We start from the raw sequence: 22,681 nt of genomic DNA, 5'->3' as shown, positions 1-22,681 counted from the left end.
TTGTCTCCTAAGGACCCGTTTGTCGTCAAGAATTCTGAGGAGGTGATATCGTATTTATCGGGAGTTAAAGAAGGCAGCTACAAGGGTTTTAGTGTTGATATTCAAGATTTATACTACTCTTTGCCGCAGGATGCTCTGCTAGATTCTGTGAAAGAGTGCATTGAACGGGACAATGATGAAGTGGCCTTCCGTAATCGCAGTGGAATGTCACTAGAAACGTTTCTTGAATTACTTTGCATGTACTTGGACAGCACGGTTGTACTATTTCAAGATAGACTGTTCCGTCAAAAGAATGGAGTGTGTATTGGATCCAAGGTAGCCCCTGTACTGAGTACAATTTTTTTGAGCAAAGTTGACAGACTGGTTGATTCTGATTTGGGTGGCAAGTCCTTAAAAATATTCAGATATGTTGATGATTATTTGATTTTGGGTGTAGACACAGACTGGGATGCTGTCACCACAAGTGTAATGGAGACTTTCAGACGGAGAGGCAAAGGCCTAGTTTTTACATCTGAACAACCCACCGAAAACTGTTTACAGTTCCTAGATATGAAGCTTGTTTTTGAAAAGAACCATGTGTGTTGGAAGTATTCGCCTAGAACAGAGAAGCCCCTGTTGCAGTACGCTTCCTCCCATTCAAGGATAATAAAAAACGGTATAGCAATGGGGTGTTTCAATTCAGCTCTTACAAAAACATGTAAGCACAAGTTAAAAGAATCTTTCCTTGAACAGAAGGTAAAGCTGGAAAAGGCAGGATACCCTAACTCGTTTCTTCTAACTGCAAGCGAAAGATTAATGAAGAAAATGAAATCCGGGGAGAAAGAGGAAAGAAGCCAAGATACAAAGAAAATTTCGGTAATCCCCTACGAGCATGGTTTCTCCCATAAACTTAAGAAGGTGGCAGCTAAATATGGTGTCAAAGTTGTATTCTCGGCAAAGAACAAACTAGGGGGCGTGTGTCCGGCTGTAAATAATCTGTACGAGGAAAGGACGAGGGATATCGGAGGCAATTGTTCCAAGCGTGCAGGTCATCAGGTGGTTGAGTGCAAAAGAAAGGTAGTTTATAAGACCCCCTTCAGTTGTGGGAACTTTTATGTCGGTCAGACTGGCCGATGCTTAAATGTGAGATTGAAGGAGCACATGACCAACTTGAAAGGGAGGCCGGAAACACATTTAGCACTGCACGGTGCGCGTTGTTCTTTTAGTGCATGTAAGCCGTTGTTTGATCAAACTGAGGTGGTGTATGTACACCCAAATCAGACAACAAGAGAAATAGTAGAAGCGTGGCACATCTCTAGACTTAAAGATATGTGCGTCAGCCATCCGTCGATATAGCTTAGTGAAAAAGAAATTGAATTGCTGAACAACATGTGATATTTGGTTTTTAAGATTGTACGATGCCGTTTTTGCTCATGCGCGGTGATCATGGGGTGCAAGTAAGCGTATATATTCTGTTTTCTTACTGAATAAAAATCAGTTGTTAGTCTGCGCTGGTCCTTGTGTTCCCTTCGTCTGTGTCCTTGTGTGTGTGCGCAAAGACTTCAATTATGCAGCAGTACCAACTAGCCCGTCTTTCCGTATTATTGCAGTGTATTGTACGGTTCAGTCACCGTAACGCCACTGACAACTCTAGTTCCCACACCTCAAGCACTTGTGTGCCGTTAACTGGTACAGCCCTGTGAACGCAAAAAAATCCAATTGGTCATGGCGATAGCATAGCAGGACACACGATACGACACACTTCGCGTCCGATATTCGTGAAGTCCAAAGTGTTTGGCGTGGCGTCGTTGGCATAATGTGACGAAACGAACGCCGGCACACGCGTGCACCGGGTCACGTCGAAGTGGGTCACGTACGGCAGTGGCGTCCGCGGTTGCTTCATTGCACAGATCTGCACATTTTCATCTGGGAAAGCACCGCATTGGACGTCTGACAGGCAACAAACTCGATAAATGTTCATCAGTAAAATAGTCTACCTTGCGGAACTTCAATCAACAATCATGCATATCACCTAGGTGTGCATGATTTAATGAAAAAAATATATTATTCATGCGCCTGGCATATTACTCTCTCGAACTTGAAAAATCGACACGTGAGTGGGACCAGAACAGCGCCAAAAGCAGCAGACGTAGAAATTAGCTCATACCGGTCTAATGTTAAGCCAACGAAGTTGACTCTTTAGCCGACGCAGGCAATAACTTCGAACGACGGGCCAATAATGCCCGCCTGATTGCATGGCTCCGCCCATGTTGGCTGCTGTTTGTACAGCTCGACCCAATGTGGCCGTTCTTATATGCTGGCACGGCCAATATTCGCGGGAAGTTCTGATTGCTGGTCCAACATCACTGTTCTTATCTGCTGGCACATTCTTTATTGGCGGAACGTTGTCACTGCTAGTCCCACATCGCCGTTCTATTCGGCTGGCACAGCCATTATTGGCGGTACATCGTCCAACCTTGGCCATTTTTGGGCCATGAACTTCCAATCTATCCCCAACATTTGGCCAACGTTCTGTCCTGCCTGGGTTCATGCATCCGTCCACGCAACTGTCCGTGTTCTCGTGCGTCCGTCTGCCCGTGTGTCCAACAGACAGACAGACAGACAGACAGACAGACAGACAGACAGACAGACAGACAGACAGACAGACAGACAGACAGACGGACAGACCGACAGACAGACAGACAGACAGACAGACAGACAGATGACGGATGGAAGGGGCCAGTGGGTAATTCATGGTTTGCCAACAAATCCCTCCAGAGCTTCGCCCTCTTCATCATCATTCACTCAGTGGATATGCTGTGTTTTTTTCTTATGCGACTTAGCTTTGTCTTGTCAAGATTTTCTATAATCTGTTATGAATTATCTGCTTTAATGCTTCCTTTTTCAGTTTCATTTCTACAAAAGTGAGCATTCATTTGTGTGGCTTAAATTACTTTAATGACTGTCCTTGCAGAATACAGCCTTTTTTCTGCCTGCTCTTTGCACATAAGATTCAAATTCTTTGATACAGTGTGCATGTGGAGCGGCACCATCCTTGGTGCGCAGTTCATAGTTATTACCTGTAAAGAGAAAAAATGGTTTGCAGTTCCATGGGCTGGAACGCACAAGAGATTTAAGGTGTCTTTTTATTCGCATCGCTAGAAAAACAAAAAATTGGAAGAATGTTCATATTTTGAGTTACTCAAAATGACACAAAAGCTCATTTCCTGTTTCGCATACGGGCACTCTTGATTACGACACCTCGAAAGATAAGCTCGACATCTGTGGAGCTCACTCGTTTTGCACAACTGGGAATACAAAGTTCTAATAAGCCAAACCGGAAGTTCGGAGAACTTATTTACCCGCATTTTGTACATCAATATACCAGTTTTTACATGCCAGAAAAACTCATAGGAAATTATTCATATTAGAGGTAGAAGTGTTTTGCGTGCTGCTGACACAACACACGGCTTCCAACAAATACAGGGAGAGAATATAGTAATGCATCAAAGGAGACCACATTTAAACAGAAGAGCTGCGTCGACTAGCACTGCCACATATTATTCTTGGAAAAGGTGAAAGGTCCTATGTACATTCGAATATGGGTTTGTATTTGTCCGTGAAGAGTGCTTCGAGGAGTTAATTTGAATCCTTGTCCTTATTTGTGACATGGCAATGCGGATACCCTGATTCTGATTTAGTTACGACAAACACATAAAAATAATGTTTCATAAAATCACGCCTAACATGGGAGACCTGAGCCCGGGTCACTCATTTGCCGGAGAATAAATAAAGTTTCTCCACCACCACCAACACCACGTCATGCACGACAAAGCGGCAAAAATATGACGTAATGTTAACTTACCTCCTCTGTTTTTTGCTTTTGATACGAAGAAGACACCACATCTGTAGTGCTCAAAAGCTTGAAATAATCGCTCAAACGAATACGCTCCACCTGCAGGTGACACGAGATGTGAGAAAGTTTTCTAGGCAAGATATTATTCTATAAACTACGTCATAGTGTTATACTAAGCGTTTATACCGCTAGTTATCGACAAACATCGACAAATGGCTTAACAGACCGTTGATTTATAGCCTCAAGTAGTATGGACAGTGAATGGCAGGCTTTAATTGTGAACACATGATTTTTTTTGTTATTATTTTCATTTGCTCTGTCCGACTCGTCCACGATGCAACACAAAAGTGAAATTAAGAAATCAATTCCATTCACTCATGATTTATTTTGAGGTAAGAAAACAATTCCTCAGCCTGCACCATAAACGTATAGCAGGTAATGCCAATTCGAAAATAAAAACGAAAAGTGCCGAGCCAAGTGATATTTTTAGGGTGAAGGATTTGCATGAGAAATGGGCCTCACCCCCAATCAGACCAGACAAAAAAATTTAGCTTGGTGTACACTGTTTATTTTGTTGCTTACGTGATGTCATTTATTCAGTCAATACCCAACTACTGAATATTTTAAAAGCGCAAAAAACATTTTCCGACCCAGCAAAAAGAAATACAAGTTGCGATTCAGCCACTGAACAGGTTTTCTCATAATTGTGGTTTTTTCAACAACAATGTCAGCGGCCAACTGTAGTTTTAAGGCTATGCTGTTCAACTGCTCATTTCGCAGCAACACTGGTGTCGGCCTCATTGCTTGTAAGATAAAAGGACTTTCTCCATAACTGATGAATAAAAAATTAAATGAAATAAATAATACAAATACACACTTTCGTCATAAGAATGAAGCATTAAATACGATAGAAAAGATCGAATATCTTACGATCAACATCTACTTGGAGCGCACTGCTGAAGAACAAAGCGTGCCGGAAAATAACGCAGAGGAATACACAGGAGAAGCGTGAACAAACAAATGTGACGTCTTTGTACTTGAGCAACATACTGGAGAAGTCGACGGTGCAGAACCAGACGCGCTTAGGTATATTTTCCTAAATACAGCGCGTGGAGTTACCCCTCTGCGCCTCCTGTCAGGCGTTGGTGTCGGATGCATGGTGTGCCGAGTTTTCTATAATTTTTTGCGTTTCACGTAACGAGTGGGCACAGAAATGTCCCAATTTTTGTGATGTCTCAAAGGCAGTTTTGAAATGGACTAATAACAACAGCAACAAAACAACAACAACAACAACAACAACAATAATGTCGTTGTTATCGTTGTTGTTGTCGTTGTTGTTGTTGTTGTTGTTGTTGATTTAAATACCTGAAGAGCCCCAGCTGGGGTACTACATAAGAGAAGCGTAATATTGAATATTGATACGAGCAATGCGCGACAAAAGACCCACTAAAGCTCCTTTGAGATCTACGTATGGCCAAACGTAAATGATGTATATATATATATGTAGCGACGTGACGGCGTCCGACGTAGACGTTCCATCGTCTCAGGTTAACTGAGCAGAAGAGGCGTGCAGGAAGCAAGCGAGCTGCCGAAGTAGAGCGGCGGCATTGGCGTCCAGCCAGCCAGAAGCATCCGAACGTTATAGGCACCCCGCGCCACGAGCCACCAAGACTTGTCATTTTTTTAGTGGCGAAGCTCCTCAAAGCGGCACCCGTTCGTCCCTCGTAGTAATAGTAGTAGTCGTAGTGTGTAACCAGTCTTAGATTTTGACCTCAAAGGAGGTTCCGATGGGAGATTTCTTCTGTGCGTTGTTGAACAATAAAAATAAGCAGCGTGCGCGTTAACTAAAAGCCGAATTCTCCTGTCTGTCATTACCCCTTAGCAGCAATTGGCATGTACATTGAGTACCATATCTGACAAGAAAGATTTGCTACGTTATACTCGCTGGGTGTAAACTCCTTGGTTTTAGAATGGTTTAGCGAGCGTTGGGCTGCAGTGCCACGAATACAGTGAACTAGTATATACCATGAACTCAAGGCGGTTAAAGGTGGGAAGTAGACACGAAGCGCAAGCCGTAAGAAAGTAGGCGTGTGCCCTCTCTCGTTCAGTCCTTGGAATGTCCGCTGGATTACGGTGCTTCTCTATGAGGAATTTATGACGAAAAGATGCGAGATGGTAGTACTTGGAGTGTTGAATAGGTGGATGAACGGACACACCGACAGATGCATAGAAGGACGCACGGATGGCTGCACGGACGCATGAACGCATGGACGGACGCAGGAGCGAATGCTTGGACGAACGCAGTGACGGACGCTCAGATGGACGTGTGGACGCACGCAACGACGCACTAATGAACTGGCGGATGGACGCACGGGCGGCCACACAGACGCACGCATGGACGGACGGGAGCAAGAACGAATGGACGAACGGATACTTCGCCCTTGTCTCCATCATTCACTCTGTGGATATGTTGCCATTTTTTTCTAGCCGGCTTTGCGCCGCTAGTGCTACGCTACAAGAGTCCCCGTCTAGCGTGTTACGCGATAAACAATATGAATGAAAAATAGGTAGGAAAACGTGACGCTATTTACAACTGTGGCCATTCCTGTAAGTGTCCTTCGGGAAGTCCGCAAGTCGGTAGGGTGCAAGGCGCACGGAAGAGTCTGAACGTACCGGTCGGCTGCACTGGGAACCACGCAGTGGGCAAGGACCCCGATGGTTGCGCGTCATAAGCAGCAGGGAGCAAAGCAGAGGGGAGCAATAGAAATGCTGGAGAAGGAAAAGGTGCGAATTCCGTGGTGTGCGTACCACCAATTGTCGAGCGTTGAGGCTTCTTGAGTGGCGACAACAGTGTGTCTGTCGAAAATGTGATATGTGCTTTGGGCGGAGCCCGAGTCGTGTGCTGAGCGTAGACGGGATTCTGCGTCTCTTGAGTTCATGACAATATGACGTTGGTAATGAGGAGTGGCTGTTCACGACACAGGATAGTGTCGGTGGTGATAGTGTCGGTGTCTGTCTGTCTGTACAGTTGTCTGTTTGTCCACTCTTAACGGCACCGGGTACTTGAAACGGCCGACCCTATACGCGGCGCCCACCAATGTTCCTTCAAGATTTGGCGCTCATACTTGTGCAATTGTCAATAAAAAGCGATTATTGCGAATGTCTGTGGCACGATAACAGCACGTATATATTCTGCGTGTGCGTCTGTTACCGGAAAAGGCATACATTAGTAATTTTAAGGACCATAGCACTTATCACGCTGCGCTGCTCATGCAACGCTTGCACGAAAAGGCGAGTGTTTCAACGCTTTGCTAACACGAGATGGTGGTGGCCCCTACCTGTCGCCTTGCGTTCTACATCTTATCACCTCAGAGACGGGCGCGTACACTCGTCTCAGAGCCACGCGCTTTCTTTTCAAGAAAACTGCCAAATTACACGCATTGCTCACGTGTGGCGTGACTTGGTGCGCTCGTTTGCCTCCGCTGCACGCTCGAGGCACTCTAACGCAGCGCCTCTAGAGTATCATTCACTGTTTTTCCTACGTAGAACAACAAATAATTGTTTTTTTTACTCTCTCCCCACGCACGACTATCGTCTTTCGACGACATTTGCCGATTAACATGCAGATACGGGGTCATTTCTTTCGGGCGGAAACTCGCGTCGTGCAGCACGACAGCGGGCTTTCGACCCATGGTGGGATTTTCGTCACTAGCTTTCGCAGGTGTTGGGACAAGCGGCGACTGTGCAGGCTGATCAGCTAGCTTGGCTCGGGTCTTCAAGTTGTATGGAGCAGATGGTGCAACTGATGGTACAAGTTGTACGGAGCAGATGGTTTCTACAGTGAATTCGACAGCACATGGGGCAGTGGCCGGTGCCTAGTCTGCGACAGAGAAAAGCGCCAATGGTTCTGGTGTCAGAACGGGAACATTGCCAATCCCGGAATACCTTGCCATTCAAACGGAGAAGGACGTGCTCCTCGGTGGCTCCCTAGTTAACGCCAGGCACTCATGATTGAGAGAACGCAAGCACGATTCCACGTGCTGGAGCCTTTTTCAGTTTTTTTTCTTTCTTGCATTTTCATATATATATACTATGAAGTCTTGGTAGTCTTGGTTGCGACAGCGTTTAATTAAGGAAAGACCTCGCAAAACGAACGGGCAGGGCCAGTACACAGACGATGACGATGATGATGACCCAGAATGGCAATGAGGACAAAAAAGAAGCTGATGATGTCGATTGTGGTCATGCAGGGATGATGACGATGTAAGTAACAAATGCCCACACTAATTCCCCCCACTTGGAAGCGGACACCCTGGCCGCCGTAAGTCATAGTGGCGGTGAACGTCGCGTAAAATGTTTCATGTGAGAAACGTGGACAATATCCGTGCTGCGGTAACGGCAGTCTGTGTGGGCGACAAGTGGTGTCACACGATAATTGACAGGTGAAGTCTGTTCTAAAACTATGTATGGCCAGATGAAGCGTGGTTGGAATTTGTCATAGAGACCAGGAGTGCGAATAGGTGTCAAAAGCAGCACCTCGTCACCACGTTGAAAAGACAAAATGTGATGGGATGCGTCATAGATGATCTTCCGCTCATGCTGTCTCGCTTCATTATTGATGCGAGCCTGATGGCGAGACTGGAGCAGGCGGGAAATGTATTGTTCGCTAGAAGACTGACATAAATTGCCACGGCTGTTAAAAAAGGAGACGTCGAGAAAGGTACTCGGGTTGCGTCCGCACACGAGGGAAAACGGTGAGTAGCAAGTTGTTCGCTGAACATCGATGTTGTAGACGAAGGTCAAGAATGGTAAAAAGAGTATCCCAGTTTTTGTGGTGGGTTGAACGTAAACGGCTACGATTTCAGCAAGGGTTCGATGAAATCTTTCTGTGAGACCATTTGTCTGAGGGTGGTAGCTTGAAGCGGTCTTGTGAGTAGTTCCAGAAGCGCGATGTACTTCATTTACCATGTGTGACAAAACTCTTTGCTACGGTCCCTAAGCAGTACACGAGAAGCCCCATGGCGCAGGATTATGGCGTGAAGAATAAAGTCTGCAACATCTACAGCTGAGCCTGTAATAACAGAAGACTTCTCAGCGTATTGTGTCAGGTGATCTACGGCAGTCACTATTCATTGTTTTCCAGCAGATGTTACGGGGAGAGGCCCGTAAAGGTCGACACCTACTACCTCGAACGGCATTGCAGGGCACGGAAAAGGCTGTAGAGGTCCAGCAGATGCAGACGTCGGGAGTTTACGACGCTGGCATGGGTAGCAGGAACCGACGTACCGCGCTACGCTAGAAGAAAGGCCAGACCAGTAATAACGCCATCGAATGAGATCAAGAGTTTTTTTTAAACCAAGATGACCAGTAGTCGAGTCATCGTGGAAAGCTTCGAGCACTTGAAATCTAAAAGAGCGTGGCATTACAGCAACCCAGCGCTGACCGTCATGGTGGTAAATGTGGCGGTAGAGCACCCCAATGTCCAGCTTAAAGTGCAGGAGTTGACGACGAAATCGCGCGTTTGATGGATGAGAAACTCTCGAAATGCGGTCTATCATGCGTCTGCAGTATGAATTGGATTGCTGGCGGGAGATAAACGTTGGCTCGTCATCCCAAAAGGGTAGCCCTACCGATGCGAGCGTATGAACTGTTGTAGATGTGGCGGTTGAGTTCTCACCAACGCTGATATGGTCGGTCGGTAGCGGGCAACGAGATAAAGCGTCGGCGTCTTGATGTTTTCTACCTGACTTGTAAGTTATGTAAAATTCGTACTCCTGCAAGCGTAGTATCCACTGACCTAAGCATCCGGACAAGTTCTTCAAAGTAGAAAGCTAGCATAAGGCACGGTGGTCTGTAACAATTGTAAACTGGCGGCCATGGAGATAGGGACAAAACTTTTGCACCGACCAAACCACAGCCAAACACTCTTGCTCGGTTATCGTGTAGTTCTTTTCGGCAGGCGTGAATACGCGACTGGCATATGCAACAACATTCTCTAAAGAATACTTGTCCCGTTGTAGGAGAACTGCTCCGATACCAAGGCCCCTAGCGTCCATATGGAGGATAATCGGTGTGGCTTCGTTAAAGTGGCAGAGCAGAGGTCCAGAGGTGAGGGCCCGCTTCCATAGGTCGAATGCCGTTTGACATTCTTGATACCACAGAAAGGGGACGTTGGAAGCAAGTAGCTCGTGTAATGGAGCAGCATAGAGGCGAAGTTCTGGATAAACCAGCGAAAATAGGAGGCGAGGCCGAAAAAACTGCTAAGCTCCTTTGGTCTTTCGCGACGCCGAAAGTGAAGGACTGCAGAAATTTTGTCAGTGTCGGTCCCAGTGCCATCTATGATAACGACGTGTCCAAAGACATTGATATATTTGCTTGCGGAAGAGCATTTCTTAGTGTTTATTTGGAGCCGGGCGCCGGCAGGGCACGTCAGAACTTGATCCAATCGTTCTAGGTGTTCAGAAAACATGGACAAAAAGATAATTTTGTCGTCCAGGTAGCAAAGGCCACTTTTGCATTTCAGGTCGCGCAGCATGGTGTCTATCATGCACTCAAGAGTTGCGGGTGCGTTGCAGAGCCCGAAAGGCATCACGTTGAATTCGTATAGCACATCGGGGATTGTGAACGCCGTTTTCTCCTTATCGTCTTCATGCATGGGAATCTGCCAGTACCCAGAACGCAAGTCGATGCTTGAAAAAAATTCCGCGCCTTGTAGGGAATAAAGGGCGTCGTCAATGCGTGGCACAGGGTACACGTCCTTGCGTGTGATCTTATTGAACGTCCGGTAGTCCACACAAAAACGCACAGAGCCATCCTTTTACGGACCAAAACAAGAGGAGACGACCAAGTGCTAGATGAGGGACGGATGACTTCCCGATTAAGCATCTCAGCAACGTTTTCTTTTAAAATTTTCTTTCCGGTGGAGACACGCGGTAGGGTCGGTGGTGTACGATAGATGTTTGAATTCTGTTGAATTCAACTGTTTGAATTCAATGTGCTGTAGTTGTAGTGCGGCCCACTTTAGGCGAGCAAATATCGAAAGCATTTGCGTGCTTATGCAACAATGCGAGCAGCTGCTGCGTCTGTGACTTGGTCAAGTCGCTGCGGTGGTAAAGGCGGAGGAAGAAACATGCTCACCGTGGGAACGCTCTTCGAATGCGATGGCCTGAAGTGGCATGATAAATACACGCTCGAAGTCGGCAACACGGGCCACAGTAGTGCCCTGTGGCAGTAAAATCTTCTCCAGCGTAGAGTTTACAGCGGTGACAAGTACAGAGCCATTGCAAAAACGAACGACACCAGATGGAAGAACTATGCCTTTACGAACGCAAAGTGGTGACGGGGAGACCAATAAATCACCGTGATAGATGTCGTTGAACGTAATACTGTTAATTTGTTCTTGTATAGGCCGCAGTTCGATGTCTTTCGCAGCGACCAAACAAAGTGGCTTTTGATTGTCTTCGTCAAGAAAGTAGTCAGTGTCTGAAAGGTGAACGGCGCGTTGTCCACAACAAATAGCTGCGGAAGCAGATGATACGAAATCCCACACTACAATTAGTCGGTGAGAGCAGCGAGACAGGACAGCAAACTGGACATGATGGCGGATGCCGTCGATGAAAACACGCGCAGTACAAAACGTGGAAGGGTGAATGACGTTCCCCTGGGCAGCAACTAACGTGGGATCATTGTAAGGCATCATTACTTTCTTTAAATGTTCACACCAATCAGCACGTGTAACAGACAATGTCGCACCTGTGTCCACCAAATCATTGACTCGCACTCTTTCCACTCCCACAGAAACGATGTTGCACGGGCCTGATGGAGGAATTTGAGTTCTAATTTTGAATGCAGTTTTTCCTCCACAAAATGCATCATTAAGTTTTCAGAATGGATATCAGAGGAGAATTAGGCGGGTTGATGTGAAGAAGTGGTGTGGCGGAAGGGTGAAGGCGAGCGGCGTCTCATGTTTCGGCTGTTCCGCGGTGCAGTCGATGTCGGAGGAGATGGAGACCGGTGCGGGGGAGACGAATAACGCCGACATTGATAAGAGGCCCTAGTGTACAAATCTCGTTCACGCATGTAGTTCCGATGCTCATCTTGCTGGCACTTTCGGCAGAAACGTGATATGTGGCCACGATATCTGCAGTAGTAGCAGACAGGATGGGATGAACGCCAGGGTGGGAACTAGAAGGCGTTCAGGGCCTCTGAAGATAGCGTGGTCAAGTGTGCTGAAGAGTGGTCAGAGGGCACCGAACGGTAGTTCACCGGGGGAGCGGTAGCAACTGACGCGTAGGTTGGCAGCGGCAATGTCGCGTGTACGTCGCTGGGAGGCACGGCAGCAACTTGAGGGTAGGTGGATATGGGGCGTGAATCAGGTGGCTGTACGGGCGCAGAGCCGCTCAGGGATGTAAGTTCTTGTATAATTTTTCTTGTATTAATATATGCAATGTTTGTCACGTTTTTGATTGTGTAGTGGGTGATGTTCACAGATGGTTCATGGTTTATTGATGAAACCCTCATGCGCTTCGCCCCCCTCTTCATCACTGACTCCATGGAGTAGCTGTTATTAGGAGTGAATCCCCTTAAGGCGTGAGTCTGTCCATCCTTTGTATATATTGTTACGTAAAATGAGACGGGACGTGACTATTTGGCAGTGTATTTACACTGATAAAATGGGAGCGCAGCACACAGAGCGAGCAAACCAGTCCTCTTCGTCGTCTACTGAACAATAATGGTTCACCCTTCATGCGATGGCTGCGTAGCATTACGCCCCTGTTGTAAAAGCACTGAGTCGGTGCTCTTCATACGTGTTCTTCAGAAGGTGGGTGGTATGGTTTCAACCTACCGACGTAGACTATGTTACTGGGGGTGTTTGCAGACAGGTTTGTCCCGGAGACTGGAATGACCTCATAGGTAACGTCCGTTACCCGTCGTATGATACGGTAAGGTCCCTTGTATGGGGATATCAACTTCTCTGACAATCCAAGACGACGAACTGGGTACCAGAGAAAGACTAGAGAAGCAGGTGAAAAGTTAACATCGACATCCTTGCAGTCGTAGAGAGCCTTCTGGGTTGCTCGTGAAGCCAACTGCTTAGAGCGGGCAATCTGACCTGCGTGGTCGGTACGATCGATAGCATCACGTGCGTATTCGTTCTGCGGAGGTGTAGTAGTCGGTAGTAGAGTGTCCAGTGGTAAGGTCGGATTACCACCATAAAGCATAAAAAAAGGTGAATAACCTGCTGTATCATGACGAGATGAATTATTGGCGAACGTCACGCGAGGTAGCACTAGATCCCAGTCATGGTGGTCAGATGAGACATACATCGAGAGCATGTTCGTGAGGGTGCGATTTAGGCGTTTGGTAAGGCCATTTGTTGGAGGATGGTAGGAAGTGGTCAGTTTGTGTAGCGTTGAAGAAGAGCGCTAAAGGTCGTCTAGTACGCGTGACGAATGCGCGTCCACGATCGGTGAGCAATTGCCGAGGATAGCCATGATGTAAAATTATATCGTAGAGCAAAAAGTCGGCATCGTCAGTAGCAGTGCTGGTGGAGAGCACTCTGGTGATGGCAAACCTGGTCGCATAGCCTATAGCAACAGCGACCCACTTATTCTCAGAGTTCGATTAAGAGAACGGTCGGTGGAGGTCTACACCAACACAAAAGAAAGGTTCGGTAGGTATGAAGATCGGGTAAAGGAGTCCAGCAGGAGGTGTGGCAGGTCGTTTTCGACGTTAGCATTTGTCGCAGGAGGCCACGTATCGTGGAACCGACCGAACGAGACTACGCCAAACGAAGCGGTGCCGGACGAGGTCGTACGTGCGAGATACACCCAAGTGGCCGGCAGTTGGTTCGTCGTGAAGCTCATGCAGGACCGCTGAACGGAGATGGTTAGGCACGACTAGAAGGAGCTCAGGGTCATCTGGCTGAAAGCTACGACGGTACAGGGTGCCATTTAGGAGAACGAACATGCGCAGTGACACGTCGTTACGTTCAGATTCCAGACGGGCAATGAGTGACCGCAGAAAAGAATCGCGACGCTGTTCGTCACGAATCTGACGAAACCTAGTCATGAACATGACGCTGGGGCCAGGCTCGTCAAACGATTCATATGGTAGGTCCACATGGTAGCGGGACAAGCAATCGGCGTCCAGATGGAGGTGTCCAGACTTGTAGCCAACTGAGTAGGAATACTCGTGAAGACGCCACGCACAACGAACAAGTCGTCCAAAAGAGTCCTTCAGTGAAGAAAGCTCCAAGAGGGCGTGATGATCTGTGACGACAAGGAACTGGCGGCCATACAAATAAGAGTGAAATTTTGAAACTGCCCAGACAAGGGCAAGTCATTCTCGTTCTAATATAGAGTAGTTACGCTTTGACTTTGAAATGGGACGACTTACGTATGCAATTACACGATCAGTGCCCGCTCAGCTTGAGCCAAAACTGCGCCGCTGCCGGGACCGCTAACGTCTGTCCGCACTTCTGTAGAAGCATTCATGTCGAAATGTGCAAGTATTGGTGGTGTTGTTACAGCGGTGCTTAGCCGAGGCAAAGCGTTAGCTTACACAGGACCCCAACAAAACTAGACGCCGTGTTTGGGAAGCTCTGAGAGTGGGCGTGCGAGTGCTGCAAAGTCTTTTACGAACCGGGGAAAGTAGGAGCATAGGCCCACGAAACTGCGAACAGCTTGGATAGAGCTCGGAACGGAAAAGTACGTTACGGTGCATACTTTAGCCGGGTCTGTTCGTAAACCGGAAGCGTCAACAAGATGGCCCAACACAGTAATTTGACAAAGACCGAAGCGGCACTTCCAGGAATTCACCTGGAGGCCAGCATGTCGGAATGTTGATACAATGGTCAAAAGGCGTTCAAGGTGTTTGGCGAAGGTGGGTGAGAAGATAATCCCGTCATCTAAGTAACACAAGCACGTCGCGCATTTAAATCCTTGAAGCAGCGTGTCCATCATTCTCTCGAAGGTTGCTGGGGAATTGCAGAGACCGAACAGCACGACCTTGAATTGGTAAAGGCCATTGGGGGTAACGAATGCAGTTTTCTCAGGATTCATTTCTTCTACAGCCATTTTCCAGCAGACAGATCAGAGGTCGAGAGTTGAAAAAAAGGTGGCGCCATGAAGTCAGTCAAGTGCATCGTCAATACGTGAAGAGGATACAAGTCTTTCTTGGTTATTTTATTGAGGGGCCGATAATCAACACAGAAACGCCCGGAGCCGTCTTTCTTCTTTACCAAGACCACTGGGGAGGCCCAAGGACTTGACGATGGTTCAATGATGTCTTTCGATAGCATGTTGTCCACTTACTTCTGAATCACTGCTCCTTTAAATGCGGACACGTGGTAAGGCCGACGAAGGATGGGCGCAGAGTCCCAAGAGTTGATTCGGTGCTTGAGAATATTAGTCTGGCCCAAGGGACGATCACAGATATCAAAAATATCACCGCAGGAGGCCAAAACGCGACCGAGAGCGTCGGCCTGATCACGCGAAAGGTCAGGTCCAATCATATTTTGAAAGATGGCCTCGGCGAAACCGGGTAACCGTGAGACTTCGGCTTGGTCCGGAACAGTTACAGTGACAACGTTTATGTCATCATCTCTTACAGCAGCGAGTTGAGCAATCGACATCTAGTAGGGCAACACTTGAGGAATAAGGCCGAAATTTAGGAGTGTAAGAAACACACAGTTGTCCACTATGGTGGCGATGGTATGCGGCACTGTAAGACTGCCCGTCAGTCGTGCGTCTGTTATCGGCGTAACGATGTAGTCTCCGTCGGGAACTGGATGGGTGAATGACAGACAGACGTATGTCACAGCTCGAGGCGGCAAGCGAACAAAAGTGGTTGCACCCAAGCGGCTTACGGGCTTTTCACAGAAATCAGAGAGCAGGGGAAGGTCGAGGCTAAGCATGCCAGAAGAACAGTCAATTAAAGCCGAGTGTTCCGAGAGGAAATCAAGGCCTAGTATGAGGTCATGGGGGCAATGATCTAGAATGGCAAAAAAGACTACGGTGGTGCGACCAGCAATGTTGACACGAGCAGTGCACATTCCAATGACTTCTACAGCGCCGCCATCGGCAACACGTATGGCTTGAGTCGTAGAGGGCGTCATGATCTTTTGCAAATGGCGGCATGATGATGCGGCCGGTGCGGAGCTTCGCGATGAGTACTGGGAAGGACCAGCATGTCCAGCACAAATAAGTTACGTAAAATGAGACGGGACGTGACTATTTGGCCGTGTATTTACAGCGATAAAATCTGAGCGCAGCACACATAGCGAGCAAACCAGTCCTCTTCATTGTCTTCTGATCACAGAATGGTTCACCCTTCATGCGATATTTACGTAGCATTATGTATGCAGTAGTACGTAGTCACCAGTGACACATGCGCACTCTAGAGTGGGCATGTGCCACAGGAGATGTGAGATGGGAGATGGTGGTACTTGGAGTTGTATGCACGGATGGATGGACAGAGAGACTAGCTGATGAACGAACAGATAGATAGACACGCGGACGTACAGAAGGACGGACGTACGAACAGACATAGGCAGAGGGCTGAACGGACTCACGGACGGACGCATGGATGGACGCACGGATGGTCGCGTGGACAGACACAAGCAAAAAGGAACAGGCGAACGGAAGCCGGACGGGCTGACAGATGCTTCGCCCCACTCATCATCATTCGCCCCATGGATATGCTGTGATTGTTTTGTTGGTAATTCATCTCATCTTACGGGTATGTCGTTCGGTGATTACCTAGATCAGCCCACACTTTCGCCTGTGTGATCAGTGCACCCAAGCCTCGATCCTGACATCTTCTATACGTAGATAACAGTTGCTGCTTTCGTTAAGCGAAATACGTTGTCGTATGGACAGCTTTAAGGTCTTGTCCTTGTTTGCATCAAGTACAACCACACTGCAGTCAATATAGCATATCCTCTATTGGGCACATTTCTAATAGCCATAGTGGCATCAGGGACACAGGGACGTGTCGCCTAACTGAGGCATTTCGTCTACGCAGAATGACATATGCAACCCCTTCCTTGGATATATTCATATGTGGGGTTTATCGTCCCGAAACCCCCGTATGATTATGAGAGACGCCGTTGTGGAGGGCTCCGGAAGTATTGGCCACTTGGGGTTCCGATCGCAGAGGGTAGGTCTTCAGATAAACTTTGGCCGTCAGATTTTGAGCCGGAAGAAGTCGTTTGCATATAGGTAAGTGTTTTGTAGAAGCTCCGATACTTCTGCGACCTGTAACAGATCTTTCAGTTGGAAAACGTCAGCTGCACTCTGTATAGAGTTCTCGGGAAGCGTCCGGGTGTTCTCCTGTGGAATTTCAGACATGCGTCTCAAAGAGCTCGTTTGAAAAAGTTCTTGTGTATCGGGTCTGGTCAGGAGGTAAAAGCGTTCTTCCGCCTGGTTTGCGACGCGATCACTTGACGGCGCAGTGTATTCTTCGCTCTCTCGCTTGCAAGCTTTATAGATTGTAGTAAAGTGCGTCTGGCAGGTTTTAGGGCGAGTTATCTGGGGCTCACGGGTTTCACTTTCAGGGCGCATCTGCAGAGGGCAAGCGCGCAGGGCAGAACTGATTTCAGGACGTCGAACCGCGGCCAACGTTACGCGCCAACGTTGCGTGCGTCTCTCGGAACAGATACTTCAGATTCCTGCAGAGTGACCCGCTGAACAGCTACGACTGCAGATTCTTGTCCATTAGGTCAGCGTTACCCCATCGAAGAAGCTGTTCCGAGCGGGCGGGCGTCCCTCGCAGAGACGTGCGACCATCACGGACACTGAATGCGTCTGCCCGAGACACTCGGAGCGTCCTTCACAAACACTGGTGGGGTCCGTCAGAAACGCTAGATGCGTCTTAGTGGTGGTCCTGTACCCTCCTCTTCGAGCGTCTCGGCGCTTATAAAAGGCTGGTGCATCTGGCGTGGGCTACTTCCTCGTCCACATTTTGTGCACACGTTCTATATTGCCGCAACGTGAAAAGAACAGGACACGTGGCTTCGTTTCAACGAGAATAGCAAGGCTCCATTCGCGCACAAGCTCAAGAACACAAAAGCAGACGCGCAACGTTGTCTTCCTCAAAAAACACCAGAAAATGTCACTCGTGATGCTGGCTTCTTCCTTTTCTGTTGTGCTTACGGCTAATAATCGTGACAATATATACATGTTTTGTTTCTTTCTGGCTGCCTTTTGCCTTGCCTCTGCCTGGATACTTCCTGCCCTGCATTGGCCTTCGCGACACGCTGCCCAAGAGACTGGTGGGCCCTCTTCCTAACAGTACCCGGGAGTGGCAGACAGTGCCTCTTTTAGCAGAGTTGGCAAGTTCGAAACAACCGCTTTTCCAGATTGCGTCATGTGGTGAAGGTCGACCTTCACATGTGATTATGGTTGACGTCGACGTGGCACTTCGCAAGCTATAGGCACCGTCCGCGGACAAGAGGAAGCTGCGTTTCTGACACTAGCCAAGCCTAAGTTCACTGACGTTGCCCGTTAGAGGCACGCACGAAACACACGCGCACACGCGTCCCCGGGTATACCTGCTGCTATCCGCCCAATCACATGGGCAGGGAGGCACGGTCATCGCGTTACAATGTGATTCAGGAGGCACTGTGATCGCCAGAGCTCACGGACACGTTTCGCATGGACTCTGCATTTTCCCCGGGCTGCATCACCACAAGTTCCCTTTTCTACGTCTGAAAAGTGACCCAACGCTCCAAGATGACGCCAGGCACCGTTGGAAATCACTTCACACCGAAACGTCATTGTTTTGCTGCTGTGAACGCAACGCGCCATGCCCGACTACACTAGGCCGCCATGGTTACCCTAACTCTGGCGTCGTTGCGACAAGACGCCGCCTTTTTCTGTCAGCGTTCGCTTCCAGAGCGCATCCCAGGCAAGAAAATGGAAGTTGTCGTAAGAGGAACGCCAACAACTCATAAAGAGCTAAATGACGGAATATGGTCTTATACTGCATTGGCCATGCAACGCCGATATCGCAGTCCTGATCCCGAGCACTACTCAGACGCGGTCGACAATGTGACCACCGACAACCAACGCGCAAGCCGACTCCTTGCCGTGCACGACCACCGCCCACTCCAAAGTCACGCCCACTGCCTCGGTTACTGCCGGAAGACTACAAAATAGTCCTGCAACCACAGGGTTCATTTCTCCTAGCCGATCTGGGACCAGCCCGCTTCTCTGAAGCCTTATGCGCCGCTTCTGGATTCAACTCACCCGCTGTCTTTTCACACCGACCAGATGCGCATTCACCCGACCAAGAACACTATCACTGTCAGCACGTCTGATATGAACCGTGCAATAGCTTACCTGTAGATTACCCAACTGAAAATCGCCGACCAATCCTGTGTCATGGCTGTGTATGCCCCTGCACCCGACAACTATTCAATGCGCACAGCTTCGAAAGTGATGACCAGATTTTCAACGCCCACAATCCAACTATCGACATCGTAAGCGCTCGGCAACTGGGAAAGACTAGAAATTTCGTCTTAACCATCACTGGTCTTACCCTACCCAAACATGTCCGCTACCTTGCTTTCCCGCTCTTCATATTTCTCTTCAGAGAACCTGTAGAGACGTGCTTCAATTGCAGAAAAACTGCTTATAGGACCGACGTGTGTCGGTCTTATGAGCACCTACCAACAGCAAAGAACTATGAGAACCGACTATGAGAACCTACCGACAGCAAAGAACTAACTTGCTGGGTGCAATGCGTCGATTGTAAAGGTGCCAGCCTAACCGGCAGTCGCAACTGTCAATACCGATTCTTGAAAGGAAGCTTTAAGAAAACCTCAAGAGCACCGATAAAGCAACTCAGCCCCTTTCCGACTCCCAGACCAAGGATACTACTACCGACAATGAGAACCATCAAGAATATTTCCCGCCGCCTGGTAGAAGGAGCACTAGTGCTACCGGACTTGACAAGTACCCCGTCAAGGATACGGGATTACCACGACAGACTTCCGGCCGTCTCACACGCAAAGAGCGTTGCTTGGCAGACGGACAAGCAGCGACAGCCGCAGACACAACTCTTCGAAAACCAACAGGTGACGTAGTTGGCGGAACAGGTCAGACTGTTGCAAGAGCAATCGGCTGCCGCTAACGATAAAATCAAATTGCAACGCAAACAAGCACCCGCTAGCGCCACTATTACGAACAGTACTGAACAGATTGTGGCCTGTGCCGCGCAAAGTGAAACCACTGTCACAATTCTGTTTTTAATTGTATACGTAGAATGGGTTCCCCAGGAGATTATCAAATTTCCAATAAAATATTGCGTAACCTAGACGACAAGTCCATTGCGGCAATCACTGACCTTATGAACAAACATTGGGCCTCTGGGACACTACCGTCAAGTTAGAAACACCTTCGAGTAATATTTATTCCCAAGCCAGACAACATATTGAGTCTGGAAAATCTTCTGCCTATTTCCCTCACCTAATGTTTAGGGAAAGTAAGAGAACACGCTATTCTACGGCGAGTAACAGCTTATGCAGAGTCGAAGGACCTGCTACCCCCTACGATGGTGGGATTCCACCAGCAATGCGTGAACGCACGGCTGAACTGCCCATTGGCGACCTCAAAAGCAACAAAATCACCCTTGGAACACGGGGCACTCCACAAGGAGCCGTGTTATCACCATTCCTCTTTAACATTATGATGCATGGCCTGCCTGTTTTTAGATTAGATCCCACACATTACGCACTAACTGTACGCTGATGATTTTACCATATTAACCTGCACAGGCTCACATGGGCAAATTTGTGACGCGTTGCAAACAGCCAGTGACACTGTACAGGAGTACGTAAAAAAAGTGGGCCTTTGTTGTTCGCTCAACAAATCCGAGCTCTTAGTAATCAGAATCAAAAACAAGAAGGGTGACCACTACAGTAGAGCATGCTCCGCAGTCGATATCACAGTAAATGGGAACGTTGTCCCCACTGTTCACACAATCAAGGTTTTAGCAATGCTCATTCAGCATAACACTCATAAAACAGAAGCTATCAACAAGTTACAGGCATCCGTACAACAAACGACTATCCTTCTAAGGAGAGTGTCAACGAAAAATTAGGAAATGAAAAAATCCGACTTATTCAAGTTATTCCAAGTTTTTGTAATCAGTTGAGTCACCTACTTGTTCCCCTTTTAGCAACTCAGAAAGAAGAATATGGAAAAACTAAACTCCATAATTAGACAAACATATAAACGGGCCCTAGGACTTCCCATATACGTAAGTACAGAAAAACTATTGTGCCTTGGTATCCACAACACAGTGGAGGAACTAATAAAAGGGCATTGAACGGCCCAAGAAGAAAGGCTCTGACGAACCAAAGCAGGCTTGCACATACTGCACCGTCTCGGACGACACAGTAGTCGAACGCTCAACAACAAGGTTTTCCTGATAGTGACAACTCGTGCAGACATTATAATTCAACCCCTGCCAAAAAATATTCTGGCAGGAATATCTGATGAGAGGCGAAAGGCTACAGCAGAAAGCCTCGCAAAACAATTTCAGGATCGCCCAAACGTTCTGTATGTTGACGCTGCTCGACAAGCGAGAGACCAATACATCATATGTGCGGCGACCGGCGATGGGGAACTTATTACTGCAGCCACCGTAAAAAACGGCCTGAGCATTAGCGGCAGAAGAAGCCACCACCGCGCTGGCCACCCCAAATCCGGCTACCAATTCCATCCTAAGTGATTCGAAAAGAGCGCTCATAAATTTAAGGATGGGCTGTGTTGGGCCAATTGCGGCCATAGAGTTTCCTAATACACACTAGAGGGAACTCTGGCGCTACTGTCTATGGCAGCTGCAACGCACGGCACCTTGGCTAGCATGGGAATGATGGGTAGTACACACAACTGTCTAATCTTCTTACTTCTGGCCTGCTTCTGGCTTCGTTTGTGTTTGTTTGGCTTGGAGCGGTTTTCTCACGAAACAAAAAATCAGGAAATGTTCAGCGGTTGCACTTCCACCTTCTTTATTTAAACTTACCTTTCCAAATCGGGTCACGAAGTTGAAAAGGGTTCAATAGTTCTTTCAAAACAAAACCGAAACACAGCAATAAACGAAGCCGTAAGTACGATTCGCTGCCCGCAAGTACGAAGACTAGGCAAATGTGTGAACTACCTATCGTTCCCATGGTAGCTGAACAATCACAGCGCCATAGCCCCCTTTAGTTAATTTTAGAAAACTCTATGATCGCCGCCAACATTCTCAAAAATAAGAAACGAGATAATAAAACACAACATATATGGGTGCCTGCTCATGCGGGGAATCTAGGCAATGAGGCAGCCCACCGCGTAGCCCGATGTATTAATCAACCGGAACGTGGACCCCCTCCACCCTGGACTTTCCGCAGGAAGGGATCACCACGTATAACAAAATAACAGCGTATTACCGAGAGAACCGCAAGACATACGCGGCCTCTAGGCAGTCATGTCAAGGGAACAGGGCACAGTCTGGAGGCGCATTCAAACAGAATTTTTGCCCAGCGCTGATCGGCTGTGTAAAATTTATCCAGAAGAGATTACACCAAACTGCCGACATTGCAGCTGCGTGAAAGCTGCGTGAAAGCTGTGTGAAAGCTACGCAAAATCACATTCTTTGAGAATGAGAGAGTAACCCTCCACAAAGTATAAATGATGATTGGATGATATCTGAGGGTTAACGTCCCAAAGCCACCATATTAATATGAGAGACGCCGTAGTGGAGGGCTCCGGAAATTTCGACCACCTGGGGTTCTTTAACGTGCACCCAAATCTGAGCACACGGACCTACAACATTTCCGTGTCCATCGGAAATGCA

General features: G+C 47.9%; 1 protein-coding gene across 1 annotated transcript in view; it reads right to left on the bottom strand.

Annotated features, from left to right (window-relative positions):
• Window positions 1-2,914: 2,914 nt before the first annotated feature.
• The window catches only part of LOC142787027 (uncharacterized), a 32,529-nt gene continuing 12,762 nt past the window's right edge, over window positions 2,915-22,681 (bottom strand). The window contains exons 4-5 of the mRNA XM_075884646.1: window positions 3,845-3,934; window positions 2,915-3,059 (exon numbers count right to left, since the gene is read on the bottom strand). Of these exons, the coding sequence (XP_075740761.1) occupies window positions 2,935-3,059; window positions 3,845-3,934 (215 nt within the window). The 3' untranslated portion in view covers window positions 2,915-2,934. The remainder of the gene's footprint in view (window positions 3,060-3,844; window positions 3,935-22,681) is intronic.

The sequence above is a fragment of the Rhipicephalus microplus genome, unplaced genomic scaffold (genome assembly GCF_043290135.1).
Source record: "Rhipicephalus microplus isolate Deutch F79 unplaced genomic scaffold, USDA_Rmic scaffold_42, whole genome shotgun sequence".
Classification (NCBI taxonomy): Eukaryota; Metazoa; Arthropoda; class Arachnida; order Ixodida; family Ixodidae; genus Rhipicephalus; species Rhipicephalus microplus.
Note: the sequence above shows the minus strand (reverse complement) of the source record. Positions and strands in the feature narration are given on the sequence as shown.